The sequence below is a fragment of the Lepidothrix coronata genome, unplaced genomic scaffold (assembly GCF_001604755.1).
Source record: "Lepidothrix coronata isolate B3197 unplaced genomic scaffold, Lepidothrix_coronata-1.0 Scaffold149, whole genome shotgun sequence".
In the NCBI taxonomy this organism is placed as follows: domain Eukaryota; kingdom Metazoa; phylum Chordata; class Aves; order Passeriformes; family Pipridae; genus Lepidothrix; species Lepidothrix coronata.
Window position 1 is genome coordinate 949,631 of NW_016690329.1, and position 24,186 is coordinate 973,816.

The 24,186-nt window shown below is 41.9% G+C and overlaps 2 protein-coding genes across 6 annotated transcripts in view; both read right to left on the reverse strand.

Annotated features, from left to right (window-relative positions):
• Positions 1–426: 426 nt before the first annotated feature.
• Positions 427–10,159, reverse strand: RBM44 (RNA binding motif protein 44). Of its 4 annotated transcripts, none has more exons than XM_017828572.1 (14): positions 10,051–10,159; positions 9,717–9,792; positions 7,528–8,408; positions 7,338–7,396; positions 6,567–6,743; positions 6,027–6,204; positions 5,920–5,945; positions 4,982–5,051; positions 4,588–4,678; positions 4,090–4,209; positions 3,329–3,402; positions 2,031–2,176; positions 1,760–1,907; positions 429–728 (listed from the first exon to the last, which is right to left on the reverse strand). In XM_017828572.1, the coding sequence occupies exons 3-13, from the start codon at positions 8,320–8,322 to the stop codon at positions 1,766–1,768; spliced, it is 1,878 nt and encodes a 625-aa protein (XP_017684061.1). In that variant the 5' UTR covers positions 8,323–8,408; positions 9,717–9,792; positions 10,051–10,159; the 3' UTR covers positions 429–728; positions 1,760–1,765. The 4 variants fall into 4 exon arrangements, with proteins under 4 accessions (XP_017684064.1, XP_017684061.1, XP_017684062.1 ...); XM_017828573.1 differs by having other exon boundaries at positions 431–728; positions 6,027–6,201; XM_017828574.1 differs by having other exon boundaries at positions 433–728; positions 4,096–4,209.
• A 1,442-nt stretch (positions 10,160–11,601) lies between these two features.
• LRRFIP1 (LRR binding FLII interacting protein 1) overlaps positions 11,602–24,186 on the reverse strand; it is a 112,623-nt gene continuing 100,038 nt past the window's right edge. For both annotated transcript variants that reach the window (XM_017828522.1, XM_017828523.1), the window contains 5 exons: positions 19,568–19,614; positions 18,544–18,661; positions 18,057–18,136; positions 17,306–17,410; positions 11,602–15,903 (listed from right to left, as the gene is read on the reverse strand). In XM_017828522.1, coding sequence (XP_017684011.1) covers positions 15,793–15,903; positions 17,306–17,410; positions 18,057–18,136; positions 18,544–18,661; positions 19,568–19,614 — 461 coding nt within the window. In that variant the 3' untranslated portion in view covers positions 11,602–15,792. The remainder of the gene's footprint in view (positions 15,904–17,305; positions 17,411–18,056; positions 18,137–18,543; positions 18,662–19,567; positions 19,615–24,186) is intronic.

Below are 24,186 nucleotides of genomic sequence, written 5' to 3' on the forward strand. Positions count from 1 at the left end.
GGTGGAATGCCACAGTGCACTCATATGAGTGCTTCACACTGCAGACACTTCTGCTTTCCCAACAGAAACAAAACAGCCTGCACGCCAGAGCCAGTTCTTCCTAAACTACTAACACCTGCCTAATTACAGAGTCAAGTTCAGGGAACAGAAACAGCAACAGCTGCTATTAATAATGTGGCACAGTAAAGCCTAGGCCTCCTTTCATCTTCACAGGACCAGGATAAAAACCAAAACCTCACCTGCAGCAGTAGGACCAAGGAAAGGTACAGTACAAAGCTGGGCTTTGACAGCGTTACCGACAGCAGTTCTGCTACGAGGAGAGGGAGTGGATGAGATCTGAAAACAACACTGGCACAACTTTTTGAAGAACAGATTTTAACCTTTATTGACCACAGATCAGTTCTCTCACATTTTAAGTCAGCTCTGCCTTTCAAAGGGAGAACAGTGAACAATGAAACCTGAAGGAACGCCACAGTGCATTTGAGTGTTTCACTTCATAGACACTTCTGCTTTCCCAACAGAAACAAAACGGCCTGCACGCCAGAGAGACAGTTCTTCCTACACTATTAACACCTGCCTAATTAGAGTCAAGTTCAGGGGACAGAAACAGCAACAGCTGCTACTAATGATCTGAAAACAGCACAACACTGGCACAACTTTTTGAAGAACAAATTTTAACCTTTATTAGTAACCAGAGCTGCTCTTTCCAGTAGCAATTGCAGCAGGATCTAGAACAAAGTACAACAGGGAGTGAGTTAGGATAGGTGAGCTTTGAGCCCAGTCACCTTTTCTTAAATGCATTACTTACTTTTTTTCTTACTATGGAAAGATGGGAATTATTTTTCTCTCTTATTTACTAATGACTTGGCTATTTCACACCTCCCTCATGATCAAAATAAAAATTATGTCATTACCTCTTTTGCAAAGCAACACAAAAAAATACAGTAATAGGAACAATTATGACTGCAAAGTCCACACACCATTTAAAAAATAAATAATCACTTGACAAGGAAAGCAGAACATGTTTTGAGGCTGTTAAAACTTACTGACTGACAACAATCTCAAGTGTAAAATTTTATATTTTAGGCATGAGTTCGTGTCAGTCCAGTGGAATTCAGTCAGTAGACTAACACTTTTTGCAGGAAATCTGGTAGTGGCACTGCTAGCAGGTTCCTAAAGGCATCCATAGGTACCCAAAGCAAACAGGGTACCAAGCTTAGTAGGAGACTAAAACAAGGATGTCTCCTACAGGAGAACAGATACACACATCCCGGGAATTCCGGGCTGGGGTTACAGCATGTTCAGCTCGCTGCAGCTTCCTGCAGTGCTGTATCATCGTGCAAAGTGCTTAACATGAAAAAACTACAAGACATACAATCTGGTTCTGTCAGATTTCTACTCCAGAGCTGAACATCAGCCATCAGAGAGAAGTCACCATTTTTTCTGAACCAAAACTGGTCCCGTGCTGGGATTTCTTTATGAAGGGCTAGGCCAGGGCCGGCCATTAGATGTCACCTTTGTGCAGACTATGTGTGACAACACCCTCCACAAAGTTAATCAGTAAAGCAGTTTAGTAGTTAACCCCCGGCACACCAAGTTCTACAGGTGTGCTGTGAGACAGCTCCCAATGCTTAGAAACCAGTGTTTCAGTGGATTCACTTCGGTACTTCTTGTAGAGCTGATAATCTAGTCAGGCTATAGAGCTATGCAAATTCAAGTGGGTTTATTTTGATGTATTTCTGCAGGCTGGAATACTCACTGTTTTTCACTGCTTTTCCTGCCCACAATTGGGCATTGATTTCCTCAGAATGGCAGAGGTCCTTTCCTCAATAGTACTGATGGCCAAGCCACATAGCATACCTTTGTTGTTTTTCCTCACCTGCTGAATAGCCTCCACAATTTGGTCTCTATGGAAATGAAAGAAATAACTGTTTACACATCACATTTTGTGCAATACATTTAGCACTTAGTTACCATGGATATTGGCTCCATTACAAGCCAGAGCAGAAAGGAAACCCCAGAACTCTCACCTGCTAGCCTCTGGATGGGTTGCTTGAAGTCTCTTAATCAGCTTGGTAAAGCTACTCAAGTTCAGTGCATAAGGAGAATTAAAGATATCACCTGGTTCAATGCTGTAAGAATAAGATGTTTTCTGCAGGGAATTTTCTCCAGTATCCTAGAATTGCATCAAAATAAGGAAAAAGTGAATGGGTTAAGTATTGTACACGTCATACAACAAATCTTTCCTACAAATAAATATAAAGTCATAGAACCACAGAAGGATTCAGGTTGGAAGGGACATTATAGAGTCCATCCAGTTCCACCCCCCAGCCATGGGCAGGGAACACCTTCCACTAGACCAGGTTGCTCAGAGCCCCATCCAATGTGGCCTTGGACACTTCCAAGGATGGGGCAACCACAGCTTCTCTGGGCAACCTGTGCCAGGGCCTCACCACCCTCACAGGGAAGGATTTCTTTCTAATATCTAACCTAAACCTGCTCTCTTTCAGTTTGATACCAGTTTGAATAAGAAAAAACCCAAATGATACAGACTCAGATTAGTAAATTATTCCAATACAACCACTCGTGTTATCCAATCTGTAAATTAGAAATAAAACTACTACATGCATTTATGAGTAACTTACATTCCTGCTACTTTAAATTAGATCCAATTACCATTTCCCAAAGGACTAGCATGTTTAAAGAGAAATCCCCAAAGACAGCAAATCTGTGCAGTTTATGAGAGCAATACCAGCAAGTACTAATTTGGCGTTTACCATCCAAGGGCCAAGCTGAGCCAAGACAAAATCCTGTATTTGTACAGATATTTCTTAGATTTCTACTAAAAAATCCTACAATTTCTTTCCAATCCAGTACCCCAAAATCTTTCCTGTATAAAATCTCAGGACATTCACATTAAAAAAAGGTGTTACTCAAAAGGGGAGAAAAACAAGCTGAAAAATCTAGTGCAAATGGGTAAGTTCCCAACTGTCTTAAGAAAAGTCACGATTTGATGCAGCAATAGAGCTCTCACTCTTCTGTCACATGCCAGAAATTTATTACCAATACATAACACATTTTCCTATCCTAACATCATTCTCTACATATTAAATGTAACATTTGATGAGACAAGAAGTTTTAATGCTCTTAGTCTGCCACAGAGAGGAGCTTTGGTAATAATTATTTACCTTTTGATTATCTCCAAGCAAAGAATGTACCAACTCTTCAGTAGGTGATTTCATATCAGGGAACTTGACAGCAAATGTATGGATGAACTCATTAAAGAGGCAAGACATTACTACTACAACATAACTAAGAACAGACATACCTCCAACACTGAGGAACTTGGGCCACCAACATGAACAGAAGAATGTTCGTTCCCACTCTGCACTGTCTTCGCTTCTAATAATAAATGTAAGAAAGCAAACAGTTACAATTATTCTTGTTTCAGTTCTAGCTGACATATTCTCTGTAAATTTTGGAACGCCTAGAGAGAAAACCTTTGAAAAAAACCTAAGAGAATGAAGAGGATCTTCTAACAGAAAATGAGTCCCCTGAGAAGCACAACAGTTCAGTTTGTGAAATATCTTTTCCCTGAGTGTTTCCTGAGGTTTGAAAAGGCAAAAGAGGCAGAGAAAACACTGCTCTGAACTAAAGGTAGCACTGCTGAAGGCTGGGCAGGGGAGCCCCCAAGCTCTCTGCCTTCAACACACAGGGACTTCTCACCATGCCAGTCACTGTGACTCAAGTGTCCAAACACAGACCATTCTCAGCTAACTCTTAGTAATCCAGCATGGGAAGGAAGGGAAGGAGGAGAAAAAAAAATAAAGATTTCTACCTATGTGATTGGCTGGACATTTACTAATTTGAGTTTAACCACTGCAGGTAAAGTTTTCAAGGAAAAATATGGATGAAAACAGCTGAGTTATCTACAAGGATTCACCGTAAGTCAATGAAAAAATAAGTCTGAAAACCCAGCTGGCATTTTTTCCAAGTTTACTTATGCTTGTAGAAGGAACAGGCTACTCAAATAATAAAAAAACACCATTATTGGGAATGTCAGCTTAAAGCACACGACTCTTAAATCACCCGTGCCTTGCTTTTCTTGTTGCTTTTTCGTTTCTTCAGGTATTACTGGAAAATCTGACATTGTCAGCTCTTCTTTAGCATCAAACCAATATTCAGTCCCTTCCTCAGTTTTCATACGGCCTTGACAATTGAAATAAAATTCAGGGTGTTAAAATTCAAACCATGTTATGTCATATGAACATCAAATTTCTATACTTAAGAGGATTCCAGCTACCTACATGACTTAGTACAACGTTTAAAAGGTGACACAGACTAGTTTTCACTTCTAATTTAAGTAGCAATTTTTTTTCAAGATGTAAATAATAATATAGAGCTCCACACTATTACCACTAATATAAATTATTATTAAAAATAAATTATGATAGCTGATATATAAGCATTCCATCACAGAAAGAACAGCTGAGTATCCATGTATATGTTTTACACAGGGTTTGTTTTTTTCCACAACAACTTAACTCACAAATAACGTGGTATTTTCACTAGATGCAGATTGCTTACCATGTTTCAGATCCCGGCCTTTATGTTGTCCTTCCCGTGCCTCGGGGGAAGCAGAGTCACTTGGCTGACCACCTTCAGTCTGTGACTTGTCCTACAAACATGTTTCAGTTTACATCACAGCACTTGCACCTGATTATACATTATTCTTCTAAGCTTCAGAATATCAGCTGATTAAACAGGTAAATTTTATGAAGTTATCCTACGGATTGTCTTCAAGAATCCCCAACTTATTTTGAATGGGCAGTTAAAATTGTGGACACATCAGCTGCATTTGTGATTAGTGGCAGAGGATCTCAGGCTGAGCCCTGAAAACTGTGATTGTATTTGCAGGTAAAAGGAGACCCTGCTCCACAACATTAACACCTATGAAACTCAGCAGTGAAGAAATCCCTACCCTATTGACAGAAGTCTGCTCTTGCATTTCTGGTGCTTCAACATCAGCTTTTTCTTCACCTGTAAGACCACTAAAACAGACCCAAGAATTTCATACAAAATATGGCACAACAATTTTAAATTCTACAATTACTTCTGCAAGTACTCTGACACATTAATTTAAATATTTCCAAAAGCTCACAGTAAAATAAACTTACTTAGTAAATCTTAGCCTTTTTTGATTATATCTAAATGGCTTTCTGTGGGATGTTTTGATGTATGTCCTTATAATTCAAAATATCTCTACAATTTTTACTAATTAATTATAAAACAACTAAAACTAACTGCCCTTTTTTTTCTTCAATTGATTTTACTTATGCTTAAAAAGAAATTTCAAAAAGGTCTCCAGCTGTTTACCTAATTCAGTAAAACTTATTGCCAAATTTGGTTTTTTATCTCCACTTAAAGTCACTGGGCATGGTTCCTGACTATGCAATACCATGTATCTGAAATATGAAGTTATTTTTCTATCATTCTTCATAACTGAATGACAATCTTAGCAGAACAGATGTTTATATACTCAGTATTTATCTCTGTTGGCAGCAAAGTCCTTTTGGGTTTTTGTGGCTGCTTGGTTTTTAAGACAGATCCCATCATGACTGGAGACAAAGATTTTTAGTAGTGGAAGTAGGGAACCAGGAAAATGACCTGTAAATTGAAAACTTTTGAAGTTTTTTAAGATAGTAAAGATATAACTCCCTCGTTTGCTTAGTGGAACACTGCAGAGTAAAAATGCCCTTAAAATAAAATCATTGTACCCAAAGGGCAATGGTGGTCTTTCAGCTAAACAGTCTGAAACAACAAGATACATTCTGAAATCCAGAAATTTTAAGTTTAACACCTTATAAACTCATTCCTCATTTATTTTTAGGAAGTACAACAAGAAATGAAACTACTTACTCAGAGCCAAGAGACTTTCTGAAAAACTGTCAAAAAAAGAAAGATTTGTCTTACTTTTCTGAATAAACCCATTTATATTAAAAACCATATAGCAATTAAGAAATTACCTCGCCAGGGACGTAAAAGGAAGAGATTGGGGGTAACTTCACTTCAACTGACAGTGGTGGGAGAGCATTTAAAGGTATGCCCATGTTTATTTCCATTCTCATATTGTTGTAATTATTTTCTAGCTCTTCCAAAACCAACAGCAGAGATGAATGTAATTCAGTCTTCTCATCACATCTACTGAAATATAGATAAGAAAACAACACCAACTTAGGAAGATATTTTCTTTATTTTACTGCTTCCAGGACTCCCCAAAGATTTTACAAGAGTCCTCCAAGTTGTACAGAAACACAAGTCAGCAACTATACTGTGCATCACTTGTTTCACTTGGCTTTTATTCCTGGAAACAAGCTGTATTTTGGGTCTTTGAATGCTACAAAAACATTAAAGCTGGAAATAAGACTTGGCAGTTACTTTTCTGGGCAACAGCACCAACCATAAAGACTCTTACAGGTTATGGATAGACTATATCAGTGCCATTTCACAATTAATGCCTGATAACCAGTTATCCACTTCATTTAAAAGGACATGAAAGTACTTGCCTCCCAAAAGCTGTGTTCTCCTCAAAAGCCAGCTGATAAACCGTCAAGCAGTGCTGATAGCACATCTTATAATGGATGGCCAGAAGCTGCAGCTCTGCCTCAGTTGCTCTCTGCAGAGTGTTTTGACAGCAGCTTGACACAGAATTCTTCACGGTTTGCTTGTTGAGATGTACTGGCCTTTAAAAGGATAATAACAATAACAGAATATTGATTCCAGGGCTCCCAATGTTTTGTTTACATTCATTACTTTTTATTTTGAAACGAGGAGATTTCCAGAAGCTATTTCTGATATGATTTAAGGGAAAAAAAAAAAAAAGTTAATTCCTCCAATTTACCCCACAGAAAGAATAATGCTTTACAGTTGCTTTCACATTACATTCAGCCTCAATTCAGAGGAGGGAACTGCACCAGCACTATAATAATTTTTATCGAAAAAGTGAAGCCTTAAGAATAAAAAAAGAAATCTAGCAACTCTGTAAATCTGCAAACACACTTATTTTGTTTCCACAGTCATGGAATAATTTAGGTTGGAAAGGATCTCAGGAGGTCAGCACCTGCAGTCCAAGGCTGCTTTGGTCTCTGATCAACTTCTGGAGGTTTTCAGCTCACTTTTCTCACCTGTCCAGGTCCCTTCCTACCCTCCAGTGCAGAAGCTGCTGCCCAGCAATCTTTTAATACCATCAGTTTTGCCAAGTCACAGAGAATCTTTCAATCATGAAAAACCCTCTTATCCAGCATCTAGAATTCCAAACCAAGAACGACTCAACCCACCTGTCAGTGCTCATCTTCCAATCACAGGTACACAGCTGATTCTTTGATTCCCACTGCTCCTAAACAAAAAGAAAACCATTTAAAAAAGTTACAGATTAACATTCACACAAGTTCTGAGCAACTCCAGGTTAAAGAAAATTCTACATATCAAAATGGTTTGGCGGGTTGTTTTATTTTTTTTTTAAATCACCTGAACATGTGAGCTGTGGGCTCCGAATGACCACTCTGTGTTGGAAGCAGCATCCACACAGTTTTGACGGGGCCATCCCACCGGTCGAGATTTGTTCATCATTGTTATCTCTGTGTTAATTGCCCTGGAGCAGAGGCAAACCTGAGCACTGCTGCTTCTGCTCGTTGTAAAGCAAGCTCTGAAATCAGAGCTGGCATCGACAGCCTGTGTGACCGCAGAGACACCGGCCATGCTTTTCGGGGTTCCACGGCACTCCGAGTTCACACAGCGGGGACTTCCACCGGAGGATTCATCTGCAACTTCCACGCCAAAATCAGGACTCTTACCAGTGGGAATTTCAGAGACAGGAAATTGGGTTTCAGCATCCTCTGCAGTGCTGTCAACACGGACGGTACCAGGTTTTTCACAGCTGTAGAAATCAGAGGACTCTGCATGTTCGCAAAACTGCACAGCTACTTTAGGGGCCCTTTCCCTTGGTGACAAGAAAGGGCCCTCTGGCTTCATTGAGACGTTGTGAGTGTGCCTGTTGCTGTCCCCAGACACTTCTTCCCCTGTACTGATGTGGGGTGGCACCTTGTGACCTTGTGGTATGTCCTTCACCTCTCCAGTTTCCCTCTCCTCAAAGAATTCACTTGAACTATTCGTATCATCAGCATATTCCTCGTGAGCACTGAGATATTCCAGATGGGAGTCTTCACTTAAAAGGCTTCCTTCACCTGGATCTTCACCTGGACAGGAGCCCTGAGTGACAGAACTCCTTTTTCTGTTAACATGACTGCTCTTTCCCACTTCCATGGTACCAACACGCCCTCTTCCTCAGAAGTAATCCATACAACTCACTTCCACTGCAGCTTCTCTGGCTCTTCCTACCAGGTTCTCCCCTTAATAAAAATCAAGAGAAGTTAAAGGTGCTCTGTGGTACTCAAGAGGACATTACAGTTAAAAAAATATGTTAAACTAACCATCCTACTTTTACTTACTGCATGCTAATACAGAAGGTAGCAATGCTATGTTATGTTCTCAAAGAAATCCTAAGAGGTCATGGAAGACCATTACAAGAATTTGCTGTCCTTGAGTGTGTGATTTCACTTGTGTAAAAGCATCCTCAGAGACCAACCATCCCTATTTTCTTAAACTCCTGGGCAAAGCTTCTATCCCCTTAACATGGAAGCATTTCTTGGCTGAAGCATCAGAATCCTTGTTGACACACAGTGTACTATTTTACATCATACAGCACACAAGGGGTTCAGATGCACGTACTGACTCTGAACCATAAAGTTTTACATTAAATCAGAAAACTGTCAAGTTTTTTAAAACCACTCATATTAAGAAAGAGGTGAACTTCAAGCTCTGTGCCTCCCAAGAACTAAAAACCCCCCAGGTGCTGGACTGAGGGAAGTTAAAGCACATTCCTTTTAATTCTGTGGAAGCAAGAAACAGTTATCAAGGACAAAACCATAAGAAAACCTGAGAACCTTTAAAACCAGAAAGTCTAAGTCATAAAGGAACACAGGAAGACAATTTCTTGCAGCAGAGCCCTTCTTTTAGCAGCAGAAGGAAGCTGGACAATATGCTAAAACCAAAGCAATGCAACAAACTCATTTTTGTGAAAAACATGAACAAAAAGCAGAGAAAAAGCACATAGGAATGGAGGATGCTCTTTGTGAAGCTTGTTTATTATAAACACTTGTCAGTTCTTCTCTACCTTCCCTCAGAAGCTTCTAACAAATTAAAGAGTACATAAAAACACTAGACATGTTCCTATTAGGTCTGCTTTCTAAACTACTTAAATGACACATCACAATCTTTGTCACCAGTACATGAGAGCCCTTTCTCAGGTGGAAAAATGCCTTATCTGTCCAATCTGCATCCATTGATGCTTTTCCACTAGGGATTTTAATTCAAATGGCATCATTTTAAAACACTTCATAAAAATGCTTTAAATCTTTTACAGAAGTGATCGATAGAAGTCATTCATCCTCCAAAGACAATCATGGAATGGTTTGGGTTGGAAGGGATCTTAAAAGTCATCTCTTTCCACCCCCACTGGAAGGTGTTTCTAGGGACACCTTCCACTAGACCAGGTGGCTCCAAGCTCCTGGCCTTGAACACTTCCATGGTTTCATTATGCACTTCTACAGTTATTTTTCCTTCAAAAACGTTGTCTTTTCTTACTACATTAACTTTACCTTCACCTCCTAACCGAAGCTTTGAGTGACTCCGTGGAATTCAAAGCCGAACGCTGCCACAGCACATCCCAGACGCCTGTACATAAATCACAACGTTATTAACACGGCGAAGTGACTTCACACACTCTTGCTTAAGAACAAGCCAAGAAACGAGAGCCAAAACACCTCCACGCCCCAGGTAAGTTACAGTAACCTTGCTGCCGCTGCTAATGACACAACCAGACGCTGAACCACAGCCGAGCCAGTCCCCGCCGCGGCGCTGGGTGAGGGTGGGGGGAGCCTGGTGCTCCCGCTCGCCCAGGGGGAACCCTCAGGCGGCAGAACAGCGACTTACCGCAGGTCCAGGGCAGGCTGAGCCGCTGTCCCGCTGTCCCGCTGCCCAGACGAAGCCCCGCGGCCCCGAGCCGGCCCAGCCCCGTTACGCCCGCCCCGCCCCGCCCCTCAGACCTGGCCGCAGCCGCGGCCCCGCCGGACACGCGCTCAACTCCCTCCCGGCCCCGCGCCCCGCTCCCATTGGCTGCGGCGGGGACTGCGCCGCCGCCCGATTGGCCGGCGCTGAGCCCGCGCTCGCCGCGTGCCACCAGCCCTTCCTTCAGAGGCGGTGCCGCCATGTTGTTCTTCGGCGGTGGTGCGGTGTCCCCTCAGAGGCGGTGTCACCACGTCCCCCCAGAGACAGTACCGCCATGTGCCCTCAGAGGCGGTGCCGAGGTGGCCCCTGAGAAGCGGCCAGTCCCTTCTCTTCCCTCGCGACTCTCCTGCTGCTGGGCACAAAGCCCAAACCGCAGCCAGCAGGGAGGAGCAGCAGCATCCCTTGTACAGTTATTACATGATAAAAGTAAAAGAATAAAAGAATAAAAGAATATCCTGAGCTGGAAGGGACCCACAAGAATCATTGAGTCCAGCTCCTGGCCCTGCCAGGACACCCCAACAATCCCACCCTGTCCCTGAGAGTGTTGTCTAAGTGCTCCTTGAGCTCTGGCGCCTTGGGGCCGTGACCACTGGCCCTGGGGAGCCTGTTCAGTGCCCCGTCAACCTCTGGGGGAAGAACCTTTTCCTAATATCCAACCTAAACCTCCCCTGAGACATACTAAAACTTACCTGAAAGTTTCCAGCCTGAAGGAGCATGTTACAGGAGTGGAAGCAGATGCAGGTTACATACCTGCCACACAGGTACATGTTACTTTTAAAAGGGGCTCTGCTCCTTCCTTTAAACACATGCACGTAAAGGTCTTAATGAAGTGTGGAAAACATCACTCAGCTGCCTAAAACAACCTCCCAAACACATACTATTGTTTAGAGCATCTAAAGCAGAGACAAACACTACCCTCCTCCTCAGTCTCTTTCACAGAAGCAGCATCTCTGGCAACACCCACGATCAGGGCAAGATGAAATTTCATACTAAAATAACACTTCTTTGATGAATAAAGCTGCCTCCTGTTGTGAAGGATTCTTCCAGGGAAAGTTTCTATGTGTTACCTCTATGTTCACCAGAAAGAAAGTAGAGAATTCATCCAATTAACAATGCCATTCAAATTTCTCTTGCTGGGAGGCTGTCCCCGTCCTCTCCCTGCCCAAGTACACATGGCCACTAAAAGTTCAATATTTGGAGATATATGTGCACCTGATATTAAAAATATTACTATTTGGAGGTATATGTGTGCCCTGCCATTAAAAATGTTAATATCTAGAGGTATGTCTCACACCAGCACCCTCAGTCACACAAGCTCCTGAATTTGTACATTTTACAACCAGCATTGCTCATGTTTGTGTGATCCTACAGCAACGTATTAAAAAGGAAAATGGGCTGCTACACCGGTATTATCCCAAAACTCTGTATTTTCCAAGAGAACTTTTCGTGGTAACATCACCATGACAGACCACTCCATAAAAACTACCCAAACAAGTGACATTTTATTGGCGAGTTCTGCTCATAATGAATTTCCTTTTCCACGCTCACATTCCCTAACAGAGCGCTTGGAAAAAAGCCAAACAAACAAAACAAAAACCCAACATTTTGGGTAACATTCCATTTGCAAACAATAAAATTATTTAACAATTTAAAATAGAGGATAACAAATTCACTTAAGTTCTGGGAAAACCCATCCTGGTTCCCCCAGGAGCTGTTCCTCACCAGGCTGCTGCCGCCTCAGCTCCACTCTAGGTCCCGAGGCGCTCTCGTTTGGAGCTCAGTTAAAAGGACTGGGACATGTGCTATTATTACCATTAAAAGCCCTGTTGTTGTACATTCTTCACAGAAAAACATAAAACAGTTTGCAGTAAACCAACCAGTTCTTTTTCTTCCCTTATTCTAAAGCTAAGTCATACTGAAAGTTAGGGGGAGAAAACATGTGTCTTCAACATTCATCTACTTTACCACACACAAAGATTTCTACTAAGAGCATATCCAGGTTGAAATAACACATCTGATTTCCGTCATGAGGTTAATGCTTATGGGGTGCGAGATGAAAACTACTTTGAAATAATAAACACATCCCTTTTTGATGAGCAAAGCATTCTTTTTAGCCTTTTGGACCAATGCTTAGTTGCTGAGTTGTTTCTCCTGAATCTTGCCAGGAGAGACAGCTTTCACCACTACCACAAATGAAAAGATGACTGGTGACAATCACACACCTTATCATTACTAAGATGTTGTATTTAGCATGTTTGTTTGCATTCTGAAAATCCCTTAGCTCATTTTTTAGGCCCCAGAGGCTTTGTACACCAGAAATTATACAAGTCAAGCACAGAAAATTGTAAATTGGTATCCACAGTGATTTTGAGGTATTCCACAAGAAACCTGGCTCTGCACCTGAACGTTCCTCTCAAAAAACAAACAAACAAACAAAGACCCCAAAGCCCTAGCTGGAGCGAAAATTTAATTTAAAAAGATTCCTTCCATCTCCATGTTTCACCACATTTGATGAACAAGGACCTTCTCCACCAAGGCACAGGAAGGTCCTTCAGCTGGCACCTTCGCACGGCAGGCAGCTCCTCCCAGACCCTGCCCGAGCCATGAGGGACAAGGAAAACAAAAAACTAGTGGATTTTACAGACCACAAAAGGGGGACTGAGAAACATTTATTGGAGATCTTAAAAAGTGGGAAACAGTCCCCTTGGCTGAAACAATTCCTGATGTATAGAAAATATGTGCCCTGCATAGAAACATTCCTTGAAGATGAAGACCAGTTGGACACGGTTGTTCATTATCTGCAGGAAGCATATGCCAAGATGGACAAGACAAACTTCCAACACCTCCCTGGGGACAGCATCAGATTCACAACTGATGTCCTCTTTCTGGAGGTGAGTGAACATGAAACTGTGGAAAAAGTAACTGTAAAGTAATAAATAACATGAATTATTGTACTGCAGGCAGTTTGCAGAAAGCCTGATTGTTTCAGTATCCTATTGCTTCACTAGAGGTTTGCCTAAAATCAAGCTTGCTTGGAAGAAGTTTGCCATGACTTTCCCATTACCAGGTAATGCACTGCTGAATTACTGGTATAATTCATAGAATCCCAGAATCCCAGAATGGTTTGGATTGGAAGGGACCTTAGAGATCTCATTCCACCTCCCTTGTCATGGGCAGGGACACCTTCCACTAGACCACGTTGCTCCAAGCCCTGTCCAACCTGGCCTTGAACACTTCCATGTATGGGGCAGCCACAGCTTCCCTGGGCAGGGTGTCCAATTCAGTATGTTTATATCTAGAAACAGATAATTTGAGGACTTTGAAAAGGATGCATATTTTAAATACACTTCTCAAAATTGCACCTAGTCGGTATGGTCACGTGTTATGCGTCAGGACAGAGCCAATCACTGAATTTAAGGGTTTTATCTCTTGGGGTCAATACACAACCCAGGGACTGCATCTGCCTCCGGAGACATTTCCTTTCACTCTGAAGTGGTTGGGAGCTTGCAGGAGCAGAAGTTTCTTGAAGTAAACAGCTACTGGGCTTTCCCCGTGGAGTAGTGACGCAAGTGTTGATGGCTTCATTTCATGTACACATCCAGTCTTAGGCTAAAACAAGGAATGCGAAGGACATGGAGGTGCTGGAGCGTGTCCAGAGAAGGGAGTGGAGCTGGGGAAGGGTCTGGAGCACAAGTCTGATGAGGAGCAGCTGAGGGAGCTGGGGGGGCTCAGCCTGGAGAAGAGAAGGCTCGGGGGAACCTTCTCGCTCTCTGCAACTCCCTGACAGGCGGGTGGAGCCGGGGGGGAGTTAGGCTCTTCTGCCACATCTCAAATGGAAGGACGAGAGGAAATGGCCTTAAACTGCATCAGGGGAGGTTCAGATTAGATATTAGAAAACGTTTTTTCACTGCAAGAATGGTCAGGCATTGCAATAAGTTGCCCAGGGAGGTGGTGGAATCACCGTCTCTGGAAGTGTTCCCCAGGAGCATAAAAAAAGCCTTCTTCATCCTTTTCCTGGGATATTAATTTCAGTACTTCATTCCTAAATTTCCTTGTGCACTCAGAAGAGATGAAGAAGAAGGTGTTGTTTCCTAGCCAAACCAGAGAAACACATTCAGACACTGTTTTTGGTTTATTTAGTGAAGGTGCTCTAAGAAGATACCAGCGATTCCCTTGCGTTGAAAATAGCAGCAGTTTGTACTGTAACCTCCCATCTGCAAGGAAGAGGCTGGGGAAAGACCTGGATCAGAGAGTCTGAAGACTAAGTTAAGAAGAAATGTGGTCTCCCGGGTCTGGATTTGGCTTGACAGAACCATATCTATTGACGCAGCATGGACAGAGGGTTGCTCCTGTGGAACAGCAGATGCTGCTTCACAGCATGAGCAGATTCCGAAGGGATCAGTCGCCTGCCTCAGGCTCTTTCCTGTAAGGGCCGAAAGGGGACAGGCAACTTTATCCCTCAGGTAACTGCTGTTCTCCTTTGAGTAGTACATTCAGAATGATTTCCAATAAACCAGAGCTGTAGTGCTAGTCATATATAATTTTTGTACACACAATAATTGCCTGCAACATCTTAATTGGTTACGCTGATTTTCAGGAAAAGTGGAAAACCTTCATAATGACCTAAGAAGGAAAGAAGTCGCTACTTCTGTATTTGTAGAAAACCCATAGGCAGTAATATTTTCTAAAGTGCTTCTTTACTTATCAGTTACTCTTTTAAAAATCAGACTTTTATTTTGTAGCGGCATCGTTTCCTAGTGGTTCATGGACCAGTAGATAGTTTCTGATGTAAAAAACCCATTTCATATTTTGTTTAAGCAAATGACACTTGCTTTGACAAATGCACCAAAGAGAATGATCTAAGTGCAAAACCCACCATTTCTGAAAACACGGCCTTATGCTGGTTTACTAACGCAACTTTACATCCTTTAAAAGTCATTTACTTCAACTCCAAGAGCAGGGATTAAATAATACAAATAAAAGTTGAAAATTCAATGAAGCTATTGCCTATTTACCCTGAAATAAAAGAGTCTCATGATTCCACTGGTGCAAAAATCCCTCCAGACACCTTTGTTTTATTGGCAAAGTCATTTAAGGTCACTTTTGCTTCCAAGACCATCTTCTTCCATGGTTTCCACTGAAGGAGTTTTGCTTTGTAATGGCTTGTGGTTCCACAGTGATTTGTAAATGAAAAACCTACTATGAATAACTCTACCGTAGTCACTAAATTACAGATACTGTCACGAGAAAAGTCCAAAACTTACAGTGTTTCTTTTAAAATTTTCAGCAAGACACAAAATTCCAGTCAAATTGTTTTCTTTGAATACCATTTTAAATGGCAATAAATGGCTGCTGTGCCCCTCTGGATGGAGAACTTAATGTGCTTCTTACGTGGTCGACTGATAACTGTACTTCCAATGTCCCCAGCGCTCAGTGTGGAAGGGCTCCTGCAGGCACAGCCATTTGGATCAGCTACTCCTATGGATACAGTGCAGTAGGTTTGAATCTGCGCAGAGAGACCCACAGCTGGGTGGCACGTAGCAAATGTTGGGGTTGTCTGTTCTCAGAAGGCATGACACAAAGCATCCCGGGCAGCAAGAGACAGAAGCAGCTGCGGCGTCGTTCCGATTCCGTCAAGTAGTAGTGGTTTCCATCGGGAGGTGGTGGTTATTGCTGCGACAGTAAAGCACTCCGGTTGGCTTTCATCTTCTCCAAACGTTTCACTAGGTGCCCATTGCTCACCTCAAGCTCTTCAGTTTTATCCAGTGCTGAACGAAGCTGAAGGAAGGAAGCAGGAAAAAAAAAAAAAAAGAAAAGGTAACTTTCACAGTGTTTTCAGTTTCCAAAGAAAAGCAAGGTTTGTAGCTACCAACACCAACTGACCATATTGCTGGAATTTCCTTCTAACATAAAGCCGTTGAAAATTCCTTTTTGTAGAGTTAAAAGTAAATGTTGTGTAACTGCTTTGAAAGCCACACACACAGGTATTTTCTAAGCATGCCAAGAATCCAAGGTATTTACAGAATGTTGAACAACTGGCTCAGAATTTTCCTCAACTCCAGAGGCATGAGGGTCAGAGGTATCTGCTGGGTGATGTACACCTGTCTCACCACTCAGCTTTTACGTTTCTGGTTCCCAGAACTACATCCACAGCCTTAGTTTCCTATAAAACACACCACAGGATGGGGGTAGGGGGAGAGAGCTGGACTGCACATAGCAGTGCTTATAGGCAGTAGAGCAGAAGGAGTATTCGGAAAAAGCAAAGAGCCACACTGAAAAAAAATCAAACACCTCAGGAGGCAGGAGTGAGAGAAGCTGATAAAGGTATTCGGGCTGGTTGTGGGCAGCTACTTGGAAAGAACGTGAAGTTTGGAAAGAAAAACAAGGTGAAAATTACAGATGACTTGAAGATGCAACGCTTTTAAAAGACAGAAACATGGACAGAATCTGTGGACAGCCACACTACAGCAAACAGGCGTGAAGAGATTGACAGAGCAAGAAAAACAAGCTCACAGAGAACGACTCACATCCATTTAGCCTTCAAGTTTAGACTCTGAGCTTGAAAGTTTAGACTGTCATTCCTGGCAAGGTGTGGCACTGTTCTTAAATAACGAAGCACCCAAACTAAGTTTACAGCAGAGTTTGCAGCTTTCTACTGCTGTAATTTCTGAACCACATGTTCTCAAGAGACCAGTGATGTGTGTTTACAAACCCAGAATTTATACATCCCAAAGTAATGAGCCTTCAGGTACAATCGAGGACAAGGACAGCAAAGCAGAAATAGGAACTTTTCAGCTTGATGAATGTGGAACCACAGGAACATTCACAGCTGCAAACCTGAGCATTTGGAGGCTGCTTCCAGGTTCATGTTGTACAAAGGGAACTCGAGTTTGCTCCAGAGAACCAGCTCTGGTACAAATCAAGGCACAGCAAGCCAGTTTAGGAAGGAATGATGAAACAGCAGTGGGAGTTCACAGCTGAGACTGTTACTCCAGTCTGAGCACCGAAAGTTTGGTTGTACATTTAGAATTAATAGCTAAATCAATTAAAAAAATTAGATGTTTATTCTTTGCTGTGCCAATAAGGGTGGTTCCTCCTCTAAAACACACCAGGGGGGCAGGTCTCCCCCCACACAGAGCAGGCTGACTGCTGGCCTGTGACAGCCTGCAGCTGGAGTTACCTCTCTCTGTAGTTTGCGTTTCTCTGCTTTCAGTTCATCTTCTACTCTTTCAGCATTTTCAGCAGCAGTTTTGTATCGGGCTACCTGACCTTCCAGTCGTATTACCTAAGGTGAAGGCAAAGTTTCTGAATTAAAAGCTGCACCAGGAAGTTACCCTGAAGGTTTACTCTCCCACTAGTACTCAAGGAATAACCAGAGAGATGCTCACTCCTCATTAATAAAATAAGGCCCATTTTCAGAAAAAAAAAATATACCAAGGAAGCATGGCAACAGTAACCTACTGCAGACCTTTTACACATATCCATATTTAATATGCTTCCAGCAACAAAAAATACAGTCCATTGACTAAAATTCTCTTTGCAAGAGCATCACTGATGTAGTCTGGACAAGAGCAAACAATCAAAATTGAACAGCTGTGTATCAAATCCATACATATACATCATATGCCAGGAGCCATTTAAGACTTGTCAATAGCTGGGCATAAGGAAGTGTTCTGCAGAGTTCAGCAAGTGCTCTCAATATACCTTTGTCTTTGAATGTTTTTCCCTCATTTCAGATGAATAATATATTCCCTCTTTCCCAAACATAAATGAAAGCATTTCAGTCCTAGTAGCCCTAATGCTCCAACACTCCTGTTTCTTATCTGAAGGGAAAATCACAGTAATCATAATTTCATTTATCATATAACAAAATACACTTTCTCTTTGCATTCTCACCGTGCCTAAACAAACAGAACAAGCCAAAAACTTACATTCTGCTCCAGTGCTGTTATCTCTTGCTCAGACTTTGCTAGTTTAAATTTGAGATCACTGATCTGTCTGTTGGCATCTCCTAAAAAAATTGCAGATTTATCAGAGATGTCAGAACAAGTGTTAGCAGTTTCTAACAAGTCTGTCATAAAATTTCCATGCATCAGGGATCTGCAGCAGTAGAGTAGTTCTCTGTCAAAAAGTGCCCAGCTATAGATAGGCACTATTCCCATTCTTGCCTGATTCCCTTACGACCACTCTGAAAGTGGAATTATCCTGAATTCACCCCAGCTCTCCTGAGGAGCAATAATACAGACTCCCATCTGCAATCTTACTCCAACAAAGGCTCCTAATTCCCTCACCTCTATAGAGGTGCATAGCTGAAGCTCCCTAAGAACTGAGGGCTCACTTTTACTCAGTCATGTGCTTATACATTTTCTCACCCGCATGCAGGGCACAAAATTCCCTTAAAATCAAAATGCAGCTCACTTTGGAGATCAATCATGTGCATATCTGTCCCATTTTCCAGAACTTCATCTTCTGACTGTGTGTTATCCATCTTGCCATTCTTTTGCTTTTCTTCCAGTTGTCCCTTTAATTTTTTAATCTGAAGAACACAAAATAGTTATTAAAGTCAGTGAGAAAAATTGCGGCTCAGTACTCAAAATCACTCAAGTATTATAAAACAAACTATATTTTTTTTTAAACTTAAATTCCAGAAAATCTGGAATGTCCTAGAAATTCTTTTGGCAAATGACTCATCATATTTTACACATCAGTGCTTACATATAAATTCAGGACCAAACACAATGAGTGGAAGAAGGCTATTTTACTAGAAAAGGCACAAATGTTCTGCAGGCGCATTCATGTAAAACATTCTTAAAAACTCCCAAAACTGTGTTTGGGTGTGTGCAAGTCTCAAGGTCAAGGATCTAGAGCGTAAATGAAAGCACAGAGTGACCTGCAGAGAAACAGATCAGCTGAAGTTTTCTGAATAAACTTTATATCCTCCATGGAATATCATGGAACCAGCAAAAATCACTTTAATTGCTATTTACCCACCTACAGCAATTCTTCCACCATTTCTTTCCGAATGGCCCATAACCCACAGACCCAGAAATCCAGAGGGCTGACTCTTGGAAATGAAATTTGCTGAGCCATGCTTGTTTTACCCCTGGGCTTGGCCAATGTAAAGTACTATTTTTCAGAAATAATCCTGGAGAAGGAGTTTTAGGTGACTGAGGACACTGAACGTGACAGGTTAGCAGTGTGGAACGGGCACACTGGGTGGCATTGCTCTTCCCATGTATCCTGAATTAATGTGCAGGAGAAATGTTTCAGAGGAAGAATTAAGTGGCCAGCGAGGCAGCAAGTGCCCAGCAAGAGCAACCCAGCACATGTTCTGCGAGGCAGCGGCGCTGCTGCCCTACACCTTGCCTGGGGGCTGTTTTCTTAATCCCTGTTATTCTTATTAAAGATTTTGCAAATAGCATTTCCCTTTCCCCGTGATTACCTGGTCTAGGAGGGATTCTCGTTCATCGATGAGCCTTTTCAGCCTGTCTGAAAGATAAGAGTGAAGGTTCAGTGCTGATGTGATCGTGCGGCACGTTCCGGAGCGCATCTGATAGATGTGATGAACCATTAAGGTTAGTGGAACTACTGGTGGAGGGAGTTATGCACGTACCACAGGAAATGAGGCCACAGACAGGGCTGGGAAGGGGCTGCAGCCAGGGGAGGTTATGTCATTCTCACAGAACATGCTTGTCACGGCAGTAGCTGCATGCAAAGAGGCTAATCTTCTACGTTAGGTTAGCATGCAAGAACTCTAGGGTCAAACACAACTGCAACACAAAATCTCACAAATCTTTACAGTTTAGCACAATGAAAATACTGTAAAAACCTATAATCATAGCTAAGCATGTTCTCAGCACTTTAAATCTTCCCTTCTTTTACATGGCAATGACATTTTGTCTTCAATATTATAACCAGAAAAACATTTGCCCATCAAATTATTTGTGTTTTGAATGCAGCAGTCTGGTAAAATCTTCTTTTCTCTTCACAGTCAGTTCTCCATGTCAGACATCAAGAGGCCATGGGCAATCTGGGCCAGCTGTTGTGCTACACTTGCACTTGGAAGTGCTACACGGTCAGCACATGGATATGTGTGGCTTTCATTAATGAAGACCACTCTACAGACTGAGACAACTGGAAAAAAGAACTACAGATTAAGTGACCAAATTGCTTGTGTTTTTTCCTTCCCTGTTAAGGGGTGCAAAACATGAAAGCATTTTATCAGGTACTCACACATTCTCTTATCACTAAAATTATCTCATTAATTAACAACCTCTGTTCAGGTGCACCTCAAGCAGAAGTGCACTGGAACATAGCACTCAAATGCACTTCTTAGAAGAGGCTCTGTTGACCTCAGCCGAGTCTTAGTCCCCAGGTCTGACGTGGGTGTTTACTGCAGGTTTATTTAGCCTGCCTCCCTTGCCAGCAGGCAGCCACCTGGGCAGAACCCAGGGTGTTCAGAGCTCAACTCCACAGCTAAGGTCTTAAATGGTTAAAATCCAAAGGTCACTCAAGAAAAAGGTCTTTTTGTAAACTTAAGGAAAGCAAATTGACAAATTACAAGTAAGAGCCTGGTGGGCTTTTACCAGGTAAATTCTGTTGATAGAGTGACTTAAATGTTTCTGAAGAGCTTTAAAAATGCCAGTCCTCCTTTGTCCTTAAATCCTGAACGGGCCAAAGTCTTGTGGTTCTTGTGGTTCTCCCTTTTTTCTTGTTAGCACGTCCAGTTAAAGGGAATAAAGAGCCTGCATTTAATCAAATCATGGGGAAAACTGGTTTTCAAATGAAAGTCCCTCTGTGCAGCAGACATATACAGTCCATTAGCTAGCAATAATGTGGTATGTCATTCCCCTCCTGGCTATACAAATTCCCATACACCAGCAGTCATCCCAGAGCATGGAATAAAACCTTTACCTTGGCTTCTGATGCAATACCCCAATAGAGATCTTAACGTGACATCCCAGTGCAGCTACTCTGTGCCATCATTTTAATCCTTCTCAAGTCCTATCTTTTTTTTTTTTACTCAACTGTTACACCTGAGCATTTCTATGGAAAAACAAAATAAACAAAACCAACAGAAACCTCACATTTTCATCAACCATCAAGAGTAACCAAACTTTACAGGTATAAACCCCTTCAAAATAATACTTTCACAGATCTATATGGGAAGGAAACTTACAGAAATTCTGCAAAAGATGAAAGATAAAGAAAAATAAAGGACAATGAAGAAAACAAGAAGAGCAAACAGTAAAAGACAGGTTGAAGATACTAGGAGATAGTTTTGGGAGTCACAGGTCAGCAAAGATTGAGAAGTGGAGTTCTAAGGACTGGAAGGAGAACAAGGACTGAGGCAGCAGGAAACCTCTGGGCCACTACAAAATTAGCCCAAACTTACTGACTCTAAAGGAGCCAAATAATCCACCTTGATCCTGAAAATAATTTAGTTGTAACTTTCATTAACACAGCCACTGCTGTGGGGTGAAACACACCTGCCTGAAGAAAGGACACCTCCTCCAGCTTCCAGGAAGGAAGCATATCAGCTTCCCCCCAGCCCCTTCCCTGCAAAATGGATGTTAGCACTTTGGGATGAACCTTCAAGTCCAATCTCACCATCAGTCCTCTCTTCCTTCATTACGGACATCTGTGCAGAATTTACAGGACCAGGGAGAAAATTAGTCTGGAAAATTGCTTTTTCTGTAGGAAAGTTTTCTACCCATAGAGATGAAGGTCTTTGAGATTTCATTTATCTTTTAAACCCCCACGCTAACACAGAAAACTTACTTTGTCTTTGCTATCTCTGCAGTCACCTTAATTTTGCATTTAGGAGACATTTTTCCAACAAATCAAGGATCTGAGGACTTTGAGAGCAGGTGAGCAGGAAAGAGCAATTTCCTGAATTAGGACACTGAAGCAGCTAATTGAAATTCCTATCTGTAACAGTCATTATCCTTATTTCACACACAAAGATACTAGAGTGAATAATTAGAGTGTGACATTCACCTCATTTCACTTTGGAAAACATGATTCCCAGGATACTCACTGCACCAGTTCATGGCTTTCACACACATAGGAGTTTAACAGAGGACTGAAGGAGGAATGGGGCCTGTGAGGGAGCAGGACACAGGGGGGTGATGGTGACCAGTGTCTTCTGCTATGGTTTGTGAATGAAATTACTGTTCTCATTGCCTTGGCACTGCAGGTGACCCAAGGCAATGCCAACTTGGGTGCTGCTTCAGTGGCACCATTGACCAAACATCCTCAAATCAGCCACAGATTCTCCATGGCTCTTCCCACTTGGAAGGATGGGATGGAGCTTCCCATGGGATGGGAAGGAGCTGTTTTTATCTGCACGACTTACATGATGTGTGGCCCACAAAGTAATTAATCATTATGCAAATGAAAGATAAATTCTACTTAGAGGATGGAAAGACATTCCATGAAATCGCAGCCCCAGCCCCAAGCAGCTGTTCTGAACAGCCTGCAGGAATACGACTCTGGGATCATTAGCAGGTTAGACAATACTACTTTCTCCAGATCTGTCCATTTATTTGAATCATGAGAAAACAACATAAAATACTGAGAAATGCCTTCCTGTCTTTCTCAGAAGAGGGATACTGTTGGGGACAGCACAGGATTTGGAAAACACCAGCTTGCAATACTGATTTTGAAGGGAACAGGAGGACTGTTCTTTTCTGTAGTAAAGGAAATATTGACAAAGACCTTTTCATTATTTTTGTTTCCTTTTTCATCAGGTACTTTTCTTCAGCTATTGCTTTTGAAAGCATTTCAGGCTAGCTCTGAATGTGCAGTTATGCACAAACCTGGGCTACAGGCTACACGTGGCACCAGGTGTTGAACAGAAAACCCAGCAAACATTTGGGGCTATTCTGAAAGACAAAAGTCTCATCCTTGGGTCACATACTCATATTTGAAAGTCAAAAACACCAAAGAAAGTGACAAGCCAGGTGTTTTCTTCTATCTGTTACCTGTTGCAGGGGAAATGCCCAAAACTGTTTTCAATTGCGTTACTTCACAAGAGATGCATTTTCTAGGTAATTCCTCCTGAGACACTGCCTCCTCTCCCTCTCTAATGGCACACATTTCACTCAATGCTGGCTGACATAAAATGCTGAAATTATTAAGTTTTGAATATAACATCTAGTAGTTCCCTTTACCATCAAGGTAATTTACCTGGGAGACCTCCTCCTCTCCCTCGATGTGCAAATACTCAAGCAAAACCAAAGAGGTAAAACAATACCGTGACCTTCTCTTCCACGGTACTTGCCCAATTCCAGACGTCAGGGACCAGGTGCCAACAGAAGTAACAAGCAGCTAATGTTCCAGGATGGATTTCTGGCACATCAGCTACTCTGCAGTGCCTGTCCATGTTCTTGCTCCTGCCCTATTTACACTGAGAGTGCGATAAAAGCTGGTATGTGGACAGGCAAGACTGGAGTTGTTTCTCCTTCTGTGACCTGGCTTTAAAAAGGAATTATCTTACAGATACTTTGTTTTATGAAGTTAAAAAACTCGTTAAAAATCAGCTCATCAGTGATTCCCTCAACCACCCAGACACCTTTCGATTAGAAATCAACTTGGCTAAAAAATCCAGGAAATTACCATGTGGCTAATTTAACTCAGATAGATCCATCCACATGTACAGGTGAAGCCTGGGAAGCACATTTAATGATGTATTTAAATGTATTTAACATTTAAAAAGCACTTTCAACGTTAAACCAGATATTACTGTTGAGAGTATAGCAGAGCCAAATCTTTATAAATAAACACTGCTACATGTTAATAAGAAATGCTCTTAAGATCTATGACTTTTTGGATTAGCATTTAGTGTAAACCCTTTAAGAACAACTGCTGATACTTACAGAAACCATGGTGGATCTGCTGTAAGGTGGAGAGAAGCCATATGAAAGGAGTTACAGGGTTACAGACCTGTTAGAGGTTTACAGTTAAGGGTGCCATCATATATTCAAGGTCCTCAAACCCCGAGGCTGCCCCGTCCTAGGAAGATCGCTCTTCCAGCTACGTAGCACAACGCAATAAACT